This window comes from Schistocerca serialis, chromosome 1, assembly GCF_023864345.2.
Source record: "Schistocerca serialis cubense isolate TAMUIC-IGC-003099 chromosome 1, iqSchSeri2.2, whole genome shotgun sequence".
NCBI classification, from domain to species: domain Eukaryota; kingdom Metazoa; phylum Arthropoda; class Insecta; order Orthoptera; family Acrididae; genus Schistocerca; species Schistocerca serialis.
The window spans coordinates 110,422,115-110,444,486 of NC_064638.1; the positions used below are offsets into that span (position 1 = coordinate 110,422,115).

General features: G+C 45.5%; 1 protein-coding gene across 7 annotated transcripts in view; it reads right to left on the reverse strand.

Annotated features, from left to right (window-relative positions):
* Window positions 1-1,653: 1,653 nt before the first annotated feature.
* LOC126462885 (protein-tyrosine sulfotransferase-like) overlaps window positions 1,654-22,372 on the reverse strand; it is a 970,604-nt gene continuing 949,885 nt past the window's right edge. For all 7 annotated transcript variants that reach the window (XM_050096112.1, XM_050096111.1, XM_050096113.1 and 4 more), the window contains one exon: window positions 1,654-2,668. In XM_050096112.1, the coding sequence (XP_049952069.1) occupies window positions 2,296-2,668 (373 nt within the window). In that variant the 3' untranslated portion in view covers window positions 1,654-2,295. The remainder of the gene's footprint in view (window positions 2,669-22,372) is intronic.

Below are 22,372 nucleotides of genomic sequence, written 5' to 3' on the forward strand. Positions count from 1 at the left end.
CTCGTACTCTTACGGATTTATGGACAGTCCTGCAGGATTCGTGGTGTGAGTTCCCTCCAGCACTACTTCAGACATTAGTCGACTCCATGCCAAGTCATGTTGCGGCACTTCTGCGTGTTCGCGGGGGCCCTACACTATATTAGGCAGGTGTACGTGTTTCTTTTGCTCTTCTGTGTAATAACGCTTCGTCAGGCAATTACACCCTCAAAACTTTGGGGTCGATGAAGGTGGCAGCAATCTGAAACACAGATCAGTCGACACGAAGTGTTCCGAATGATACCGACTTTGAACCGTCTGTACTTGGTGGCTGGCGGCCACTTCATCGCTCCCTTATTAAAGCTAGTCTACTGTGGGCTCATTAATTTATACATGTTACCCAGCTAATAGTAAGATCGGTAGATATGCGACCCTAAGTGCCACCCCACCATGTCAGACCAAAAATGTTTGACGACAACTGGACTGAACTGTCCGTTCCTATAAGTAATGAGTACGCTAGTTTTCTCACTGAATGTCGTTACAAAGTCTGTAAATGGACCCTTTATAGCCATTCACAACGTTATAAATTCCAAACACTCCTCAAACGGTTTGGTGTTTCCAAATTATCATAGGCACATTAAGAGAAAACACTCAGTTTTATCATTTTCAATTCAATAAACTTTATCAACAGCCGTATACTTTAAGTTATTTTATTTTATTTCGAACTCAATCAGTTTCGGAAATTCAATTTGCCATCTTCAGACCCCATACGCTTTTTTCGAATCAACGAGATTATCGTACAGCGCCATAAAACTGGATAATCTCGTTGTTTCGAAAAAAGCGTATGGGGCGTGAAGACGGCAAAATGAATTGCCGAAACTGGTTGCGTTCGAAATAAAATAAAAATAACCTTAAGCATACGGCTGTTGGTAAAGTTTATTGAACTGAAAAGTACGTACCAGCCGATGTCCCCAGTCCATAATGGACCGACAGAGAGACAGTTTTATTGACGGGGCGGTTCTCCACGACGCACGCGACATGTAGCATCTCTTTGATCCTTGACTCCAGTGAAATTTGGGGGTGAATGAGTAAACATTTAGAAAGTACCATATGTGATTCCTCGGGAGATAGTGTCGTAACGTCATTCAGTGCGTATCCTCAGAATGTCACTGTTTCTTTGACGGCAACGTGAATAAATGTATCTATTTCTTGAAACGAAAATCGGTATTACAACACTTTACCAGTACGTCAGCATTTACGACGCTTATGTTGAGCTAAATCTCCAAGAAACGTAGAGACTCGAGTCGGTTTTGTCTTCGAATGAAACTGAAGGAAAAAAAATCCTATTTAGTTCAAACAAATGTTCAAATGTGTGTGAAATCTTATGGGACTTAACTGCTAAGGTCATCAGTCCCTAAGCTTACACACTACTTAACCTAAATTATCCTAAGGACACACACACACACCCATGCCCGAGGGAGGACTCGAACCTCCGCCGGGACCAGCCGCACATTCCATGACTGCAGCGCCCTAGACCGCTCGGCTAATCCCGCGCGGCCATATTTAGTTGCTTTGTTACTGCCGAGGAATAACACATAAAATTTTTGACATCCTATTTTTCTGTTCTGAGATGGGCATATCTTCTGGTGGAAAACGAGTAGAAACAGTGTACAGGTATTCATAGACACACAATTTTTATTTTATTTACAAAGACAACTCCAGACTGTCATTTGATTCTGCTCATATCGAACACGAAGTTTCGTGTCCATTACAAATAAAAAAAAATGCGGTATTCAACACAGTTAAAGCTAAATTTATTCTTCGCCTAGCGCAACACAAAAGAAAGTCTTTCATTCTTTCTTCAACGAGCTTACACAGATACCAACTAAATCAGTCAAACAAACAAATTGTGACATGTATGTTATACAGAGACTATTTCTAGTATTTCTAGTCATGAACAAAACGAAACAAACCAGTTAATGCTTGCAACTATAACGAAACGTTCGAAACTAAATCCAAATAAACGAAAAGATGTCGACGGTCAAAGTGTCACGGGTACGAGAAGTCTCCAAGACACCTCTTGGCACGTGCAGAAAAATAGCAGGTAGCTTCGTCTCATTCACAGAACACAGTCCCGCGTTTCGTCCACATTCAAGGGAACTTCCGAAGACATGTGATGGGTGGCGTATAGAACGTGGCTACAACTGGGGCGACACAACTTCATTACGGTCTTCTGGAAGAGCTTTCCACTAACGCACACGAGTTGAGAGATCTGTGACAGGTAGGCCGGGCTGTCCGGTGCCGAGTGACCGGCGTTCATCACGAAGCGTGCGCGGGCGCCGGCGCGGGGGCGGCGGGCGCCGGGGGCGGCTCGGAGGCGGCGCCGGCGGGAGCGGGCCCCGCGTCGTCCACGTCTGCGGGGGCGTGGAACGAGCGCTGCGGGCTGAGCAGCGAGCGAGCCCGGTCCTCCCAGAGCCGGCCGTCGGCGCGGATGCGGTTCGTGTTGTCGGCGACGGCGGCGTCGGGGCTGCCGTAGGCGGGCGGGTTGGCGTACGGGTCGTAGCCCAGCACCGACAGCATGGGCGCGATCTCCGCCATGTCGCGCACCACGTCCTCCGGGATCTGGCCCACCCACTTGGTCAGCGCCTCCAGGTTCACCGGCTTGATCACCTGGTCGGATGACCGCTCCACCCTGCACGCACAGACACGTGAAAAACATTGGCAGGACATGTCAGCAGATGGAGTCACTGAACCACTTGTAATGAACACCTGCGTTGAGTTCCAATTCTGGCATGTGTCGAAAAGAAAACTGAGTAACTCTTAAGCAACTATCAATTTCCAGAATGAGATTTTCACTCTGCAGCGGAGTGTGCGCTGATATGAATCTTCCTGGCAGATTAAAACTGTGTGCCGGACCGAGACTCGAACTCGGGATCTTTGCCTTTCGCGGGCAAGTGCTCTACCATCTGAGCTACCCAAGCACGACTCACGCCCCGTCCTAACAGTTTTCGTAGAGCACTTGCCCGCGAAAGGCAAAGGTCCCGAGTTCGAGTCTCGGTCCGGCATACAGTTTTAATCTGCCAGGAAGTTTCAACTATCAATTTGTCTTCGAAGAGATAAAGACATCAGACAGGTCATCTGACGTTGCACTTGATAATAGAAGCAAGACATTAGATAAAATTCTTTCGTAGAATTTCTCAACGAAAAGAAAAATTCTCGAAAAAATAGGCTTGAGCTACATGGCAAGAGAGGTAATCAGTATACGACGGGCGTTAAGTAAGTAAACCAACACAGGTTTTCTCAGACAGTTTCTAATGAAAAAATGCGGAATTTGCTGGGGGAAATCGTGCAACATTTCCGCTCCAGGGCTTCAGTTTCATGAAGTTCCGATAAGCGGCAGCCCTAAACGTAGTCTTCAAAATGGAGTCTGTAACGGAGGTACGTTCCAAGCAGAAAGCTGAAATTATTCTACGTCCGTGACCTTGGGTGACGTGTCGTCTATAAATAGCGTATTTCCGGTAGCTGACGCACAGTCGGCAGCATGCCTCGTCGTAGGATACATCGTGTCTTCCGATGGAAGCCTACTATTAACAAATCTATTCTGGATGTGGAGACTGAGTATAACATGAACGTCAGTTCGTCCGTTTTGGTTGATGTGTTGAAAGGACAGACTGTTTTTCGATGAGGTCGTTTTGATTTTACTTTTTCTGTTACTGACTATCCTGTTGGTCAGTGTTCGTTGACTACTGCGATAATTCATATAGATACTACTACTAAGTCTATTGCAACGGCTTTGGAGCAGATTCCTCCTCGTAATGTTCTCAGTTATCGGACGTTCTGGTAACCATTTCTCAAGTTCGTGGTGTTGGTGAAACATCGACAAATTTTTTTATTGATAAACCATTGTGTGTTAGAGCCCGTAGGCCTTGTAAACTGTCTCTTTATGATATTATTTGTCTCTTTGTCCGTGGTAGAGGTGTCGATATGAAAAGTAAAATAGTTGGTGATATGACTGTATATAATAGTACGTAATAAAGTGGTGGTACATCCTCTGAACTGTAGACATAGAGTTGTATCCTTTATTTTAATAAAGCACATGACAGCCAAAAAGAAACCTATTGGGTCAGCATGAATGACCCATCCCAGGCATTCACAGGCGCTTGAAGAGTGTCCTACGAAGATCTGGCAGTGAAAAAAAGCACGGTGCGTCGTTGGCCGAGGGGTCTGTCATCATCGGTACCTCACCCATCTCACATGTGCCGGCCGGCCGATTGACAAGGAATTAGGAGGCTCTTTGCAGAATCGGCGCCAAAAGGAATACGTGGAAAACACTGACTAGAAGAAGGGAGAGGGTGATGGGACAGGGTAATAGGGTATAAGTAATAAATTTTTAAAACATTTGTAGACTGTGCAACAATGACTTCGATAACCGCACAATTCACGCAAAAACGGCCACGGACTACACTACTGGCCATTAAAATTGCTGCACCAAGAAAAAACGCAGATGATAAACGAGTATCCATTGAACAAATATATTATACTAGAACTCGCATGTGATTACATTTTCACGCAATTTGGGTGCATAGATCCTGAAAAATCAATACCCAGAACAACCACCTCTGGCCGTAATAACGGCCTTCATACGCCTGGGCATCGAGTCAAACAGAGCTTGGATGGCGTGTACAGGTACAGCTGCCCATGCAGCTTCAACACGATACCACAGTTGATCAAGAGTAGTGACTGGCGTATTGTGACGAGCCAGTTGCTCGGCCACCATTGACCAGACGTTTTCAATTGGTGAGAGATCTGGAGAATGCGCTGGCCAGGGCAGCAGTACAACATTTTCTGTATCCAGAAAGGTTCGTACAGGACCTGCAACATGCGGTCGGCCATTATGCTGCTGAAATGTAGGTTTTCGCAGGGATCGAATGAAGGGTAGAGCCACGGGTCGTAAGACATATGAAATGTAACGTCCACTGCTCAAAGTGCGTCAATGCGAACAAGAGGTGACCGAGACGTGTAACCAATGACGCCTCATACCATCACACCGGGTGATACGCTAGTATGGCGATGACGAATACACGCTTCCAATGTGCGTTCACCGCGATGTCGACAAACACGAATGCAACCATCATGATGCCGTAAACAGAACCTGGATTCATCCGAAAAAAAATGACGTTTTGCCATTCGTGCACCCAGGTTCGTCGTTGAGTACACCATCTCAGGCGTTCCTGTCTGTGATGCAGCATCATGGGTAACCGCAGCCGTGGTCTCCGAGCTGATAGTCCATGCTGCTGCAAACGTCGTCGAACTGTTTGTGCAGATGGTTGTTGACTTGCAAACGTCTCCATCTGTTAACTCAGGGATGGAGACGTGGCTACACGATCCGTTACAGCCACGCAGATAAGATGCCTGTCAACTCGAATGCGAGTGATACGAGGCAGTTAGGATCCAGCATGACGTTCCGTATTACCCTCCTGAACCCACCGATTCCATATTCTGCTAACAGTCATTGGTTCTCGACCAAGTCGTAAACGTGATGGTACGCATTACTCCTCCTTACACGAGGCATCACAACAACGTTTCACCAGGCAAAGCCGGTCAACTGCTGTTTGTGTATGAGAAATCGGCTGGAAACTGTCCTCATGTCAGCACGTTGTAGGTGTCGCCAGCGGCGCCAACCTTGTGTGAATGCTCTGAAAAGCTAATCATTTGCATTTCACAACATCTTGTTCCTGTAGGTTAAATTTCGCTTCTGTAGCACGTCATCTTAGTGGTGTAGCAATTTAATGGCCAGTAGTGTAACTATCAATTTGTCTTCGATGAGGTAAACGCATCAGACAGGCATTCTGACGTTGCTTTTGATAATGGAAGCAAATGGTTCAAATGGCTCTGAGCACTATGGGACTTAACTTCTGAGGTCATCAGTCCCCTAGAACTTAGAACTACTTAAACTTAACCAATTTAAGGACGTCACACACATCCATGCCCCAGGCACGATTCGAACACGGCTCCAGACTGTAGCGCCTAGAACCGCTCGGCCACCCCGGCCGGCGATAATGGAAGCTAGACTTTAGATAAATCAAGATACTTTCACAGAATTTCTCAACGTAAAAGAAAGAACTCAAAAAAATAGGCTTGAGCTACAGGGCAAGAAAGGTAATCAATGTACGACGGGCGTTAAGTAAGTAAAGCAACACATCTTTTTCAGACAATTTCGATAGAAAAAATGTGGAATTTGCTGTGGGAAATCGTGCAACATTCTTGCTCCAGACCCTATAGTTTTATGAAGTTTCGATAAACGGCGGAGCTAAATGTAGCCTTCAAAATGGCGTCTGTAACGGTGGTACGTTCCAAGCAGAGAGCTCTCACTGAGCTTCGTTTGGCCCAAAACCAGAGCATGGCAGGTATTCACAGGCTTTTGAAGAATGTCTTACGGAGATCTAGCAGTGAAAAAAGCCTGGTGAGTCGTTGGCTGAGGGGCCTGTCATAATCGCATCCTCATCCATCTCCCATGTGCCAGCCGGCCGATTGACAAGGAATGCGTAGGCTCTTCGCAGAATCGGCGTCAAAAGGAATACGTGGGAAACATTGACTAGAAGAAGGGAGAGGGTGATGGGACAGGGTAATGGGACATGAGTAACAAATTTTTAAGACATTCGAAGACTGTGGAATAACGAGTTCGATAACCGCACAATTCACGCAAAAACGGCCACGGACTACGTTGCGCATCACAGAACGCTCTTTCTTGTTACGCATACTATGAAATTTACTGTGGTATCACAGTAAGCTGTAGACAGATGGCTTCACGGAGGAGCGATATAGAGTGAACCACCTAAAACTTGAACCGCAAATATTCGGGAAATGAGAAGTGCTATTGATGTGCAGTTTCACAGAATGCATTGGTAGTCTGCGGCACTCATTGTTAGCCAATAACCAGATTGTAACAACACTTAGAACGTGTATTTTTTGTGCATATATACACTTCTCCAAATGGAATAATGCCTATTGGCATTGTGAAACTAGAAGTAATGTAAAGCTGTGAGTACCGGGCGTGAGTCGTGCTTCGGTACCTCAGATGGTACAGCACTTACCCGCGAAAGGCAAAGGTCCCGAGTTCGAGTCTCGGTCGTGCACACAGTTTTAATCTGCCAGGAAGTTTCATATCAGCGCACACTCCGCTGCATAGTGAAAATCTCATTCTGGATACAAGTAATGTAAATTAGAATGTCAGTGGTGTTTGTTGCAGGATTACAGTGCGACTCATTTACGAAATATCGTATTTTGAAACGTTCCCACACCGACACTTGTACAATATCTCTGGTAGTACCCACTAAAGAACAACATGTACTAGTTACGTGAATTCTGACCAGTAACGAGATAGCTGACCGTCACAGGATGTGTTCGAAATGATCACCGGCAGCGGCAATACACGCTTCCTGCCTTGCGTGGACCGACTGCAGCACACTGTAACGTCGCAACTATTTGCACGGCTGCAGGGTTTTGCAGTGTTTTATTCTGTTAGGTGAAGCTGTATTGGAGGCTGGTAATGAAGCCTACAGCCCCGGCCTTCGTGTAGCCGGCTTCTGGCGTCATAATGCCGTCTGTCGCGGTGTGCGGACCATGAGAATTGCGCTGTGTGAAGCGTACTAACATCACTTATTCATCTCACCCAAGAAACTAAATATCTATAATAAATATGATCTGGTTGCTTTCAAATTTGGTATATGAACTTTTACAATTTAGAAGAACAGTGTGTAAAATTTTCATGCGGATAACTTTAATAGTTTTGGAAATACAAAAACCTATTAAAAAAGTACTTAACCGACACTTCGTAAATTCAGAGACCAATCATGACAGTTTAACTTTCTTCGATATTTGAAAACAATAACAGCACTCTCTGTGAGCACAAGTTATTTTTAAGGAATTTTGATTCTAGATTTTTAATAATTTTGCTTTCGTAATGGAAATAATAGTTTAAAAGCTGATATTTATATTTTGTGTTAGGGTGGGAATAGATGAGAGTGAATGTATGTACGTGGGGACGTACGTCAAAGTTCAATTTATAATGTATTACACCATCCGTGACTAGCAAGTGTTATGTACTCAGGATATCCTGAAAACGGTGAATCTGGCGGATGACGTATGTCTAGGAGCGTTTGCTTTTGTAATTAGGCAGCCAGAAAGATAGTAAGAGGATACTTAGTCCTAAAGCATATTTCAAACATAGTTTTCTTTTAATTTTCGTTTCGTTTGGTTTTGTGGAACATTTTGTGAAATTTTGCAATATGAAATGACGTAGATGCATCTGCGAATGCTGATTCGAGTAAAGCGGTTTGCGGGCGAAATTGATCATGAAAGGTTAATCGGACTGGATGATCGTTTTGATCAACCAATGAGAGAAAAGTCTTTCCCGTCTAATTGAATTAGTTATATGCCCTGTGAGCGACGGCATTCGGGCAGTCGTGGAGTCGCTATCGGACGAGAAAGTCATGTTAAATGTGTCCGAAAAAATTATCTGTAAGATGAAGAAATGACGGTTAAATCGCGCTCGGTTTATATCGCCGAGCTAGCAGATGCAATTACGGACATTTCGGTGAAGTTTTGAGAGGTTTTGGCATGTTGGTTGCAGAATAAACCGCGTGTGAAACTATGGGCCTTTGTGAGTGGCGTGTTCCGTATGCATGTACCGAACATTCTTCTTTCGAAGAATCCACTGAAAAGGACCGAATGTGGACTCGTTTTGTAACAGTGTATTGTCTGTGTGAATCTCGTAATATTTCGGGTTGCACATAGCATATTTCTGGCCGTCTTAATGTGATATAAGCTGCACGCACTGGTAGTAGATGTACGATCAACGTAAATGTGGGCTTAGTGACATACATGAAAAGGGCAGCGATAAAACATTAGTATCTACAAACAAACATTTTCAATGAAGGGAGGAAGCACCCACTTTTCCGTTATTAATAGAGATTTACAGATTTATCTTATTACTTGAGTTACGCAGACTTTGTAATTGTAAGTACGGACTGTGGTTTTCTTCAATGCTGCTTTTCTCAACGTCTGCATAGTACCTACGAATACAGAGCAACGGGTGGTGAATACACGCCATACTGAGGTAGGTGGGCGTATCACAACGCAGCGCACCAACCCCGTCCCGCCGCAACACGTCCTAGCATTTGAGCGGAGATGTCCGAGCTGGCTACGCTAATTCGTCGTTGCGTATCATCGAGTGCAGTTGGTGAGTTCTTCTAGACAATGTCTTTCAGCTTTCCAAACACAAAAAAGGCTACAGGCGTCATATCCGTGGCCAATCTACAGGTCCTCTGCGTCGAATCCAACAATTTGGAAAGAATTCTTGAAGATATGCTGTAGTACTTGGTGCACTATGGACTGGACAGCGATCACGGTGGTACCAGAGGTACCTTCTAGCGTCCGTGGAAGATTGTCTCTTAGGAGGCTGCCATATTTGAATGCGTTCAGTGTTCCGTCTATAAAAAATTGATCGACGAGCTGGTGCTTCACAATTCCACACCACACGTTTACACTGCATGGACACTGTCGTTCCACCTGACGAAACCAACAGGGAATGTCAACAGAACAAGCGCTTTAACTGGCCATGATTGGTAATCGTGGCTTCATCACTAAACAAGACAACATACAGGGTGGTCCATTGATCGTGACCGAAATAAGCGTCAAACGAATAAACTACAAAGAACGAAACTCGTCTGGCTTGAAGGGAGAAACCAGGTGGCGCTATGGTTGGCCCGCTAGATGGAGCTGCCATAGGTCAAACGGATGTCAGCTATGTTTTTTTTTAAAATAGGAACCCCCATTTTTTATTACATATTCATGTAGTACGTAAAGAAATATGAATGTTTTAGTTGGACAACTTTTATCGCTTTGTGATAGATGTCGCTGTAATAGTCACAAACGTATGGTTTACAAATTTAGACGAACAGTTGGTAACAGGTAGGTTTTTTAATTTAAAATGCAGAACGTAGGTACGTTTGAACATTTTATTTCGGTGGCTCCAATGTGATACATGTACCTTTGTGAACTTATCACTTCTGAGAACGCATGCTGTTACAGCGTGACTGCCTGTAAATACCACATTAATGCAATAAATGCTCAAAATTATGGCCGTCAACATCGATGCATTTGGCAATACGTGTAACGACATTCCTCTCAACAGCGAGTAGTCCGCCTTCCGTAATGTTCGTACATGCACTGACAAGGCGCTGATGCATGTTGTCAGGCGTTGTCGGTGGATCACGATACCAAATATCCTTCAACTTTCCCCACAGAAAGAAATCCGGGGACGTCAGATTCGGTGAACGCGCGAGCCATGGTATTGTGCTAAGACGACCAATCCACCTGTCATAAAATACGCTATTCAATACCGCTTCAACCGTACGCGAACTATGTGCCGGACATCCATCATGTTGGAAGTACATCGACATTCTGTCATGCAGTGAAACATCTTGTACTAACATGGGGGCCAATTATCCTTCCTCCCATAATGCCGCACCATACATTAACCCGCCAAGTTCACTGATGTTCCACTTGTCGCAGCCATCGTGGATTTTCCGTTTCCCAACAGTGCATATTATGCAGGTTTACGTTACGGCTGTTGGTGAATGACGCTTCGTCGCTAAATAGAACGCGTGCAAAAATTCTGTCATCGTCCCGTAATTTCTCTTGTGCCCAGTGGCAGAACTGTACACGACGTTCATGCAATTCCTGGTGCATAGAAATATGGTACGGGTGCAATCGATGTTGATGTAGCATTCTCAACACAGACGTTTTTGACATTTCCGATTCTCGCGTAATTTGTCTGCTACTGATGTGCGGATTAGCCGCGACAGCAGCTAAAACACCTACTTTGGCATCATCATTCGTTGCAGGTCGTGGTTAATGTTTCACATGTGACTGAACTCTTCCTGTTTCCTTAAATAACGTAACTATCCGGCGAACGGTCCGGACACTTGGATGAAGTCGTCCAGCAAATAGCGTCCGCACTGGCGGAATGTTACGTGATACCACGTACTTATACGTTTGTGAATATTACAGCGCCATTCATCACAAAGCGAAAAAAGTGGTCCAACTAAAACATTCATATTTCTTTACTTACTACACGAATATGTAATAAAAATGGGGGTTGCTATTTAAAAAAAAACGCAGTTGATACCCGTTTGACCTATGGCAGCGCCATCTAGCGGGCCAACCATAGCGCCATCTGGTTTCCCCCTTCAAGTCAGATGAGTTTCGTCCTTTGTAGTTTTTTCGTTTGATACTTATTTCGCGAGGTATTTGGCCCGATCACAATCAATGGGTTGCCGGCCGCGGCGGTCTCGCGGTTAGGGCGCTCCGTCCGGAACCGTGCGACTGCTACGGTCGCAGGTTCGAATCGTGCCTCGGGCATGGATGTGTGTGATGTCCTTAGGTTAGTTAGGTTTAAGTAGTTCTAAGTTCTAGGGGACTGATGACCACAGAAGTTAAGTCCCACAGTGCTCAGAACCATTTGAACCACAATCAATGGACCACCCTTATATCTGTCTTAATGCACGTGTACAGAAATTAACTGGCTTCTCATAATCATTTCCATGCAACTCTTGATGGAGAGAGATGAGTTAAGGATGGAACCTATATCGATAGAGAATGTGTAGGGCACTTGCCTGCCTCATGCCGCTTCCTCGTCCAATTGTGTGGCAACTAACATGCGAATCAACCGCAACAGCAGCAATAATATTAATTTCCCCCTCTTCTGTCTTCGTTTCCTTCTGTTACGTTCTCCAGGTATTACACCACCACTTTCAGGTAACTGGTTGTAGAGATTGATAAATAACTGTCCAGGTTGTTGACGTGGGATATCTTGTCGCACAGACAGTACAAGAAGCAACTGCATTCTTCCTACACACCATGAACGTGTCGGCTTTTACTGAACTGGTAAATCCCATCGTCCACTCACGACGTACTGCTCGGTTTGTCACACACTGACTAGCAAGTCGCATTGCACTCAAGAAATACACAAGCACAATGTAAGCAAGCATAACAACATCGTACCTAGCAACTACGAAGGTCGAATGGCACAAACACATGTAGGTGTGGAAGCTTTGCAGAACACAATAGCTCGTAAACGTCTCGTACTATAGTCCTGCAGCAAACACCACTGATATTATAATTTACCCTATCTTTAGTTTCTTAATGTCAATAGGGATTGTTCCATTTAAAAAAGTGTATGTCTGCACAAAAAATACACTTTCTAAGCATTATTATAATCTATTGATTGGCTAACAATACGAGCCACTGACTATCAGTCCAATCTGTGAAATCGCACAGAACTTCCCATATCCGCATTATTTGCGGAGTAAGTTTTAGGTTATTCATCCTGTGTACGCGCGGCAGCCAACCACCTGTGTACAGCAGCGGATCCACCAGCGACACACGGCTGGCGATCAATGGAAAAGCACACTCTTCGCGGAATAGCGCCGGTGTAGTCTGCTAAGTGACAGCAGACGTGTTTTGATTTGCCGAGGAGTCACAACCGGTTTTCTCCCACCAAACAGGTCTGCCCGGGATACCGTCGGATGAGGCAATGTATATGGACGGGGTGGCGTAGATTCTAACTGCAACTGCGACTGAATCGGTCTCTAGGATAACTGATTTAAGAATCTTCTCGAAATACTAATGAACTAGTATCTCCTGATTCGCCTCGCGATTGAATAAATTGTAACCCAATGGCAGCCACGTCAGTCTTCAAAATGGAACCTACTCAGAATGCCCCATCGCTTTCGACAGCCCACCTTTCTAAAACTATTGCCGCGCTACCAGCAGCTTAGCAATACGAATAGTTATTGCGTCGTATGGAAGTCCTAATCATTATTACTACCAAAATCAAACTTCAGTTTACATGTTGTATAACGTCCCAGAGAAATACTTTTTCGCGTGGACACAACTTCCGCCTCACCACCAGGTATATCAATTTCATTAATTTCAGATGAGTTTTAACTTGGAATGTAAATTCATTGTATGTGACTATTTATTACTTAGACAGTGACATGTTTGCTACACTTTTGTTACATTCGAGGCGTAACTATTCGAATTATCAATTTTTTTCTTAATCTGTCTTTGGAAACTATACATCACTATCATCTTGTCTTGCTACAAATTCGTTAAGAGTTTGACTCGATGATCATGACGTGTGACGAGTTTGTTAGATAGTCAGTCACATGGCGCGTGTGTCAGTTACAATATATCGTAATAACACGAAACGAGTGGATTTAAAGGTCTTAATTCAATTTGTATTCAAATATGATTGCATTACGACCTTTTGGAGATGAGTTTACGTATAGGAAATGAACATTTAGTTCGGTAATCGAAGTAGGAGTACAAGAATTTTGAATTAAATACCCAACAAGTTTCTAAACAAAATTATTTCGTAATTGAACTTCGCTTTGTATCACTAGATTTTGGCAGCAGCATTAATCACTGTTTTCTGAGTTATTTTCAATAAAGCGTAAAAAAGATCAAGTTTTCTTCCAGTATTGATTAATGGTCGTCATTGCTACTTCTGAACTCTGGTTGATTGCGTGCACCAACATTTACGCGAGAATACATGCACTGTGATGCTGTTCTAAAAACACGTAACAGCAGTTTTTATATGAGAGAGGATCATGGATTAACACCACATACCCGTTCGTGTAAAATTATATGCAGAATATAATTTCATTATTATTATTATTATTACTACAGGACTAATTAATACAGAGATCAATTAATAGCAACATTTTGTTGTATTCCTGTTATCTTCTGCCAAGCGTCTCTATTCTGTGTCTCCCTCTTGCGTGTCCCGGGATGCTCCGTTATTCCGCTGATGTGGTCATTCCAAGAACGCTGTGGTCTCCCTCGTTTACGTCTGCCAGGTGGTTTCCATTAAAAAATTTTCTTTAGTCATCGAAGATATGGCATTCTCAACAAATGTCCATATCAGTTTAGAGATTTTGTTTCATTCTATCAGTGTTTCCTCTACCTTCATTTGCGCTCTCACTTCATCATTAATTTTCTTTTCGAGTCTTGATATTCTGGCACTCCTTCGTAAATAATGCGTTTCCACAGCTGTTATTATTCTTTTCAATTCAGCATTTAAAATCCATAGTTCTGATCCACAGCATAGAACAGATTCATCCATCGGCCTACCCACTCTTTTCTTTCTATTGTTACAGACGTTTTTGTATTAAAAAAAAACCTCTAATCGTTTTCTGCTTTGTTGTATTCTGAATTTTATTTCCTATAATATTATTCAATGAAAACAGAAAAGGCTTAAGTTGCTGTTTTGTTTCTCATGACTTGCCGCGATATGTAGCGCAACAACCGTTCATTTTAATTGTTTACGAAGCTCTAAATGTTTTTACACTTTAAATTCTCGCCGCACGGTATTAGCCGAGCGGTCCAGGGCGCTGCAGTCATGGACTGTGCGGCTGGTCCCGGCGGAAGTTCGAGTCCTCCCTCGGGCATGGGTGTGTGTGTTTGTCCTTGGGATAATTTAGGTTAAGTAGTGTGTAAGCCTAGGGACTGATGACCTTAGCAGTTAAGTCCCATAAGATTTCACACACATTTAAATTTTTTTAAAACTCTTATTAAAATCGACAAACATAATTCTTAAGGTTCTGTCTTACTAATTAATTCCTGCCTATGCGTTAGATTTACGACACCTGGATATATCGGTGCGCAGAATTGAAGACACAACAGTTTTTGTCACTACGAAGGGTGTATGACGTGCAGAAAACCACTCTACTTTAAGTAATTATTTGCTGTTTTACCTATCGTTATATGTCTGTTGACTGTAATAGCTGTGCCTCACGCAGTAATCAGTAATTCCGCTAGATGTGTATTACATGAAAAGTTATTTGCGAGTACACAAATGAGAAACAGCTGTGGACCTAAGGCTGCTATTACGAGAAGGAAATGCATATTTTAAGAGATGGTTCCACCTGGACAGTGTTCGCTGGCACGTTGCGAAATACATGGAGGGGGGGGGGGGAAGGGAGGGGGGGGGGGGGGGTTGGCAGAATCAGGTTGCGCGAAACGCGATGCCTGCGCCGCGACGTCTGTCACTGCGGGGAGCTGTCAGCCGAGAGAAAAGAAGAAACAAAAGACGCGCGGCTGCGCCAGAGCCCGCTGGCCATCGCGGGAGCATTCCGGCCGTGCAACGGGGCAGCCCTGCAACAGGTGGAATGCAGCAGGCAGCCGGCAGCCGGCGGCCGCGGAGGGAAAAAAATTCTGCCCGCACAGCGCACCAAGTTTTCAGTCCCACGTCAATCACCAGCGGGGCCAGGGAGAGGGGTCGCGGACGGGGGTGAAGGAAGTAATTACTCGCGAGTTCGTTATGATACTTTTGAGGCAACCTAAGCAGCGTTGTGACAATTTGTACCCTCAAAATACACTTACGGAAATGGAAAGTGATACACCATGCAGCGCCAGTCCGATATTTATCAAAATTTGTGGAGATGTTCACCATACAACAAGGGTTGGCGTTTATCTTTAACATTTGCTATTCACAATATACATAAATGACCTTGTGGATGACATCGGAAGTTCACTGAGGCTTTTTGCAGATGATGCTGTGGTGTATTGAGAGGTTGTAACAATGGAAAATTGTACTGAAATGCAGGAGGATCTGCAGCGAATTGACGCATGGTGCAGGCAATGGCGATTGAATCTCAATGTAGACAAGTGTAATGTGCTGCGAATACATAGAAAGATAGATCCCTTATCATTTAGCTACAAAATAGCAGGTCAGCAACTGGAAGCAGTTAATTCCATAAATTATCTGGGAGTAGGCATTAGGAGTGATTTAAAATGGAATGACCATATAAAATTGATCGTCGGTAAAGCAGATGCCAGACTGAGATTCAATGGAAGAATCCTAAGGAAATGCAATCCGAAAACAAAGGAAGTAGATTACACTACGCTTGTTCGCCCACTGCTTGAATACTGCTCAGCAGTGTGGGATCCGTACCAGATAGGGTTGACAGAAGAGACAGAGAAGATCCAACGGAAAGCAGCGCGCTTCGTTTCAGGATCGTTTAGTAATCGCGAAAGCGTTACGGAGATGATAGATAAACTCCAGTGGAAGACACTGCAGGAGAGACGCTAAGTAGCTCGGTACGGGCTTTTGTTGAAGTTTCGAGAACATACCTTCACCGAGGAGTCAAGCAATATATTGCTCCCTCCTACGTACAGGGTGGCGCAGATGGATCGGGTGGTTTTGAAGTGGACTGTACGTCTGGAGGGGGGGAGCCAGGTGTTCGGCGACTTCGTCCTGTGTGGGGGGGGGGGGGGGGGGGGGACGGGAAGTTTCAGTTGCAGGCTGGCAGTCAGTCGGGATGGCTACGTGGTCCGTTGAGCATCGTGTTTTCGCAGTGGAAGAGTTCATACGCAATAACGAGTCAATTGTTGCTGTGACGCGTGCCTTTCGCCGGCGTTTCAACATCCCACCTCGCGGTAGTGTTCCTAAGCGAGATACGATATTGAGTTGGGTGCATAATTTCCGCACTACTGGTTCATGTGCTCCAAAATGGACGCCTAGACCGCCAACAATAACAACGCCTGAGAACGTGGAGCGTGTGAGACGCGATGTCACTGCGAGCCCACGTCGATCAACGAGACGTCGTGCTCAAGCTCTTGGAATGTCACGTCGGAGCCTTCAAAGAATTCTTAACGAAGAACTGAAATTCCACCCCTATAAAATCCTGTTGGTATAGAAGATTCTCCCAACAGACCATCTTCAAAGGCTTCAGTTTAGCCAACAGATGTTGGAGTTATTGGAAGATGTAAACCTGATTATCATGATGTCTGACGAGGCTCACTTTCACATTAACGGATACGTAAACAAGCAAAATTGCCGTTACTGGGCCGACACTAACCCAAGAGATCTACACCAACGGCCTCTCCATAGTGACAAAGTGACGGTTTGGTGTGGGGTTTCTAAGGTAGGGATAATTGGTCCTTACTTTTTTGAAAATGAAAGGGAGCAGGCGGTTACTGTTAATTCGCAGCGTTATGTGAACATGATTGAAGATTTTCTTCTCCCACAACTTGAAGAGAACAATTACGACATGGGCAATATGTGGTTCCAACAAGACGGGGCAACTGCACATACCGCTAGGATATCAATGCAAGCTGTACGCGCTCTGTTCCCTGGCCGTTTGATTTCCCGTAATGGAGATGTCCATTGGCCCCCTCGCTCGCCGGACCTCACGGTATGTGACTTTTTCTTATGGGGCTATTTAAAAGCAAGGGTCTACATGAACAAACCCCGGACCATTCAGGAGTTGAAGGCAGCAATTCACACCGAAATCACATCAATTCCTGGTGATGTGCTTGAGCGGGCAATGCGGAACGTTAAGGACCGACTCCAAGAATGCGTCGCTCGAGAAGGAGGGCATTTGATGGATGTAATTTTTAAAAACTAACATTACTATTTTTTTGTTAATAAACTTCCATTGTAACTACACGTTTTGCACTTTATTTCAATCCAATACCTTTACAATTGACAGTTTGACAAGTATTTTAAAACCACCCGATCCATCTGCGCCACCCTGTATATCTCGCGAAGAGACCAGGAGGATAAAATCAGAGAGATTAGAGCCCACACAGAGGGATACCGACAATCCTTTCCACGAACAATACGAGACTGGAATAGAAGGGAGAACCGATAGAGGTAATCAAGGTACCCTCCGCCACACACCGTCAGGTGACTTGCGGAGTATGGATGTAGATGTAGATTAGTGTGATGTGTGAACCCCACGGAGAAGAGTGCACCCCTATACCGGTTGGTTATAATTAAATTGAATCTACTTATACGGTGATGTGCAGTGTGAGCTGTAATTATCGCATGGCATTATCCATTTACGACGGGAAAAAAAAGTTTGGCCACCAGGTGCAAATCTGGCGCTGTGAATGCAAGAAAGACGTATAGAAATGATTGCATATGTAATGGATTAGCAATGAAGCGTGGTTATAAAAGGTGAAACAAGTGAGACAGGCATAATACAGTATTTATTTCATTATTAACCACCGCTTGCACAATTTGTTCAGTATGAGCACCGAAGACACCGACGAAATGCAGCTTCCGTAAAACGACGTGATCAACAGTTGCGCGGAGCAGTTCTAGTTGAACCGCAGTCTAGTTTCTGTATACAGGCCATCAGACGAGGTCCGAGACCTAACGTGTCCCTGGTTAAAGCGTTCTTTTAGATATCCGCAGAGCCAAATGTCACATGGATTCAGATCAGCTGATCTTGCAGTCCATACACTTGAAAAATCTCTGGAGACAACAAGTTCGTGCAGAGTTGCTTTAAGCAAATCTTTCACTGGGCGAGCGACATGGCGTGTTGCCCCATTTGCATGAAAACAATTGTTTTCACACAGATGCGCTCTGCTAAAGCCGGAATCACATGCAGTAAAAGGAGGTCTCGATAACGTGCACACATCACGGTACATCTGACAGTCCCCTGAGTGTATTCTCTTCAAAGAAGAACGGACAGAGAATAAAGGTGCTTGTGAATCCACATCATAGTCAGATACGATGAGTGCGGTGGCCCTTCGTGTAAAACACGCGGCTCAGCAGTATGCCAAATTCGGCAGTTCTGTGTATTCACTGCACTCTGTAGTGTAAAATGTGCCTCACACTCCACAGAATAATGCCCAGCATATTTCACGAACGTCGGTACTTGGCAATACCAAAGCCGAAGAGCCAGTTCAGAACGTTGCTACAGAGCATGAGGATCCCGTTGCTGCACCGTCTGGATCTCGTACGAGTACTAATGTAAAATACACTCCTGGAAATGGAAAAAAGAACACATTGACACCGGTGTGTCAGACCCACCATACTTGCTCCGGACACTGCGAGAGGGCTGTACAAGCAATGATCACACGCACGGCACTGCGGACACACCAGGAACCGCGGTGTTGGCCGTCGAATGGCGCTAGCTGCGCAGCATTTGTGCACCGCCGCCGTCAGTGTCAGCCAGTTTGCCGTGGCATACGGAGCTCCATCGCAGTCTTTAACACTGGTAGCATGCCGCGACAGCGTGGACGTGAACCGTATGTGCAGTTGACGGACTTTGAGCGAGGGCGTATAGTGGGCATGCGGGAGGCCGGGTGGACGTACCGCCGAATTGCTCAACACGTGGGGCGTGAGGTCTCCACAGTACATCAATGTTGTCGCCAGTGGTCGGCGGAAGGTGCACGTGCCCGTCGACCTGGGACCGGACCGCAGCGACGCACGGATGCACGCCAAGACCATAGGATCCTACGCAGTGCCGTAGGGGACCGCACCGCCACTTCCCAGCAAATTAGGGACACTGTTGCTCCTGGGGTATCGGCGAGGACCATTCGCAACCGTCTCCATGAAGCTGGGCTACGGTCCCGCACACCGTTAGGCCGTCTTCCGCTCACGCCCCAACATCGTGCAGCCCGCCTCCAGTGGTGTCGCGACAGGCGTGAATGGAGGGACGAATGGAGACGTGTCGTCTTCAGCGATGAGAGTCGCTTCTGCCTTGGTGCCAATGATGGTCGTATGCGTGTTTGGCGCCGTGCAGGTGAGCGCCACAATCAGGACTGCATACGACCGAGGCACACAGGGCCAACACCCGGCATCATGGTGTGGGGAGCGATCTCCTACACTGGCCGTACACCACTGGTTATCGTCGAGGGGACACTGAATAGTGCACGGTACATCCAAACCGTCATCGAACCCATCGTTCTACCATTCCTAGACCGGCAAGGGAACTTGCTGTTCCAACAGGACAATGCACGTCCGCATGTATCCCGTGCCACCCAACGTGCTCTAGAAGGTGTAAGTCAACTACCCTGGCCAGCAAGATCTCCGGATCTGTCCCCCATTGAGCATGTTTGGGACTGGATGAAGCGTCGTCTCACGCGGTCTGCACGTCCAGCACGAACGCTGGTCCAACTGAGGCGCCAGGTGGAAATGGCATGGCAAGCCGTTCCACAGGACTACATCCAGCATCTGTACGATCGTCTCCATGGGAGAATAGCAGCCTGCATTGCTGCGAAAGGTGGATATACACTGTACTAGTGCCGACATTGTGCATGCTCTGTTGCCTGTGTCTATGTGCCTGTGGTTCTGTCAGTATGATCATGTGATGTATCTGACCCCAGGAATGTGTCAATAAAGTTTCCCCTTCCTCGGACAATGAATTCACGGTGTTCTTATTTCAATTTCCAGGAGTGTAGAATGCAAAACTTACAGCACTGTTGACCATGACAATGCACGAACGCCACCACTACCTGTGGCAGTGTTGCATGATCAGTTACAGCGACAGTATTCTCGTCAATAACTTCCACCTGGATAGAACGCTTTCCTCTTCCAGTTGCCACACCAAGCTCATCCATCTTTTCGAATTTCATTATCATCTTCTTGAAACCATTTAATGACATCCGGCCTCTCCTCACACTCTTTCAGTGCAGCGTTATAATTGCTGCAGTTCCCATAAAATAGTTTCACTAACAGCGCACTCTCTCTCTTCTCGATACTCATACTGTTCGCTCACGTTATGGTTATGGCTTGTCAAATGACAGCCTGGATGTTATACCGTCACACAAATAGTATACAGCGCCAGATTTGCACCTGGTCGCTAGAACGGGAACTAATTTGTTTCCCAGCATAAATCGGTTCCGCATTGACGCTTTAGCGAATCTCAGCAAGTTTCGCTACCATCCGATAATTACAGACCACAAAAAATGGTTCAAATGGCTCTGAGCACTATGGGACTTAACATCTAAGGTCATCAGTCCCCTATAACTTAGAACTACTTAAACCTAACTAACCTAAGGACATCACACACATCCATGCCCGAGGCAGGATTTGAACCTGCGACCGTAGCGGTCGTGCGGTTCCAGACGGAAGCGCCTAGAATCGCTCTGCCACACCGGCCGGCCGGCTACAGGCCACACTAGACCTCCGTGAGTACCTGCAATTAAATTATAACCAACCGGTATTTGTTGTGGTATGCAAAAAATTTTATCTTAAGAAATTTCTTCCATACCTGAAACACATGCAGCGTCGTTTCATGAAGATTTCTGCCTGGAGGCTTGTGTGAAAGCATACCTATTCCCATCGCATCACATGCAGATGCACACACACACACACACACACACACACACACACACACACACACACACACACACACACACACAATGCTCTATGGTTGGAAAGGAAAATCAGGAGACCAGACACGCCTGTTATGGATCCCTACTTTCCTGAAGGCGTTTGTGGTGTGTAGTGAAGTGTACAGCCTCGCCCTCGCATTGCGCTGCTGGAATGTGCCAATGGTAACCCGATTATGAAGGGTACGACAACAGACTTTCCCATTCTTCCCACTTACTGTCGAGCTCCTCCCGTCCACAATTACCGTATCAATCCAGTTGTGACAATCAACAGCTCCCCAAATTATGGCCCGAGGAGTTAGACCTGTATGCGTCTCGAGATTCGCTGCTTTCCGCGTCCTTTCAGCTGGTCGTATATGGATACATTGGCGTCGATTTCACAGCTATAAACACATCTGAGACTCGCTGCTGAACAACACAAAATATGACTCAATCTCCGAGTCTGGCGCTAGACCATTCATGTCTCTGTTGTCTGTAGTATGTTTCAGCCATAAGCGATGCATAACAAGTCTACACCTCAATCCAGATCCCAGTAACATATTCCCGGTAGTTCGTGACGTCACTCTGCCTGTGATCTGCGCGCAGATTTTAGCTGTTGTCATTCCTGAGTTCGCCAGAGCCAGTCTAACAATCCTGCAACGTTCTAGCTGTACACTCCTTCGGGAAGGACCCGTTCTGAGTCCATCCCGTCTCCATTCGCTCTGCAACCACTGCACTACACGCAACTGTCTGCGAGACAAATCGGTGTCATGCTTACGCCAATGATTAGGTCTTCCTCTCCAAGTCGGAAAGACATCAATAAGGTACACGTGCACGGGCTCTGGCCATGCTGTGTAGTGACTTCTACCTGAGCAATCGCAGTAACGTTAGATATACAACATATTCACATCATTTGTCGTCTGTAAGAATGGCTGTTTTCTGTACTGAATATACTGAAACTAAGCTCGCATAAGGATGAAATTATAATCCAGATATTGCATAGGCATGGAAGCAGTGTAGTACCAATCTGATAGCATTCGTCAAGGACCTCATAGGGTAACACTTCTCATTTCCGTCCGTCTACAATCGATTTCGTGACTGTGGAAATCACGTAAGTCTGAATTCTTTTCGTAATACGCTCTACGATATTACTGGACTCGTCTTCCGTCAATACACACAAAATGTGCGTAGAAATCACAGTGATCCATTGCCTCATCTC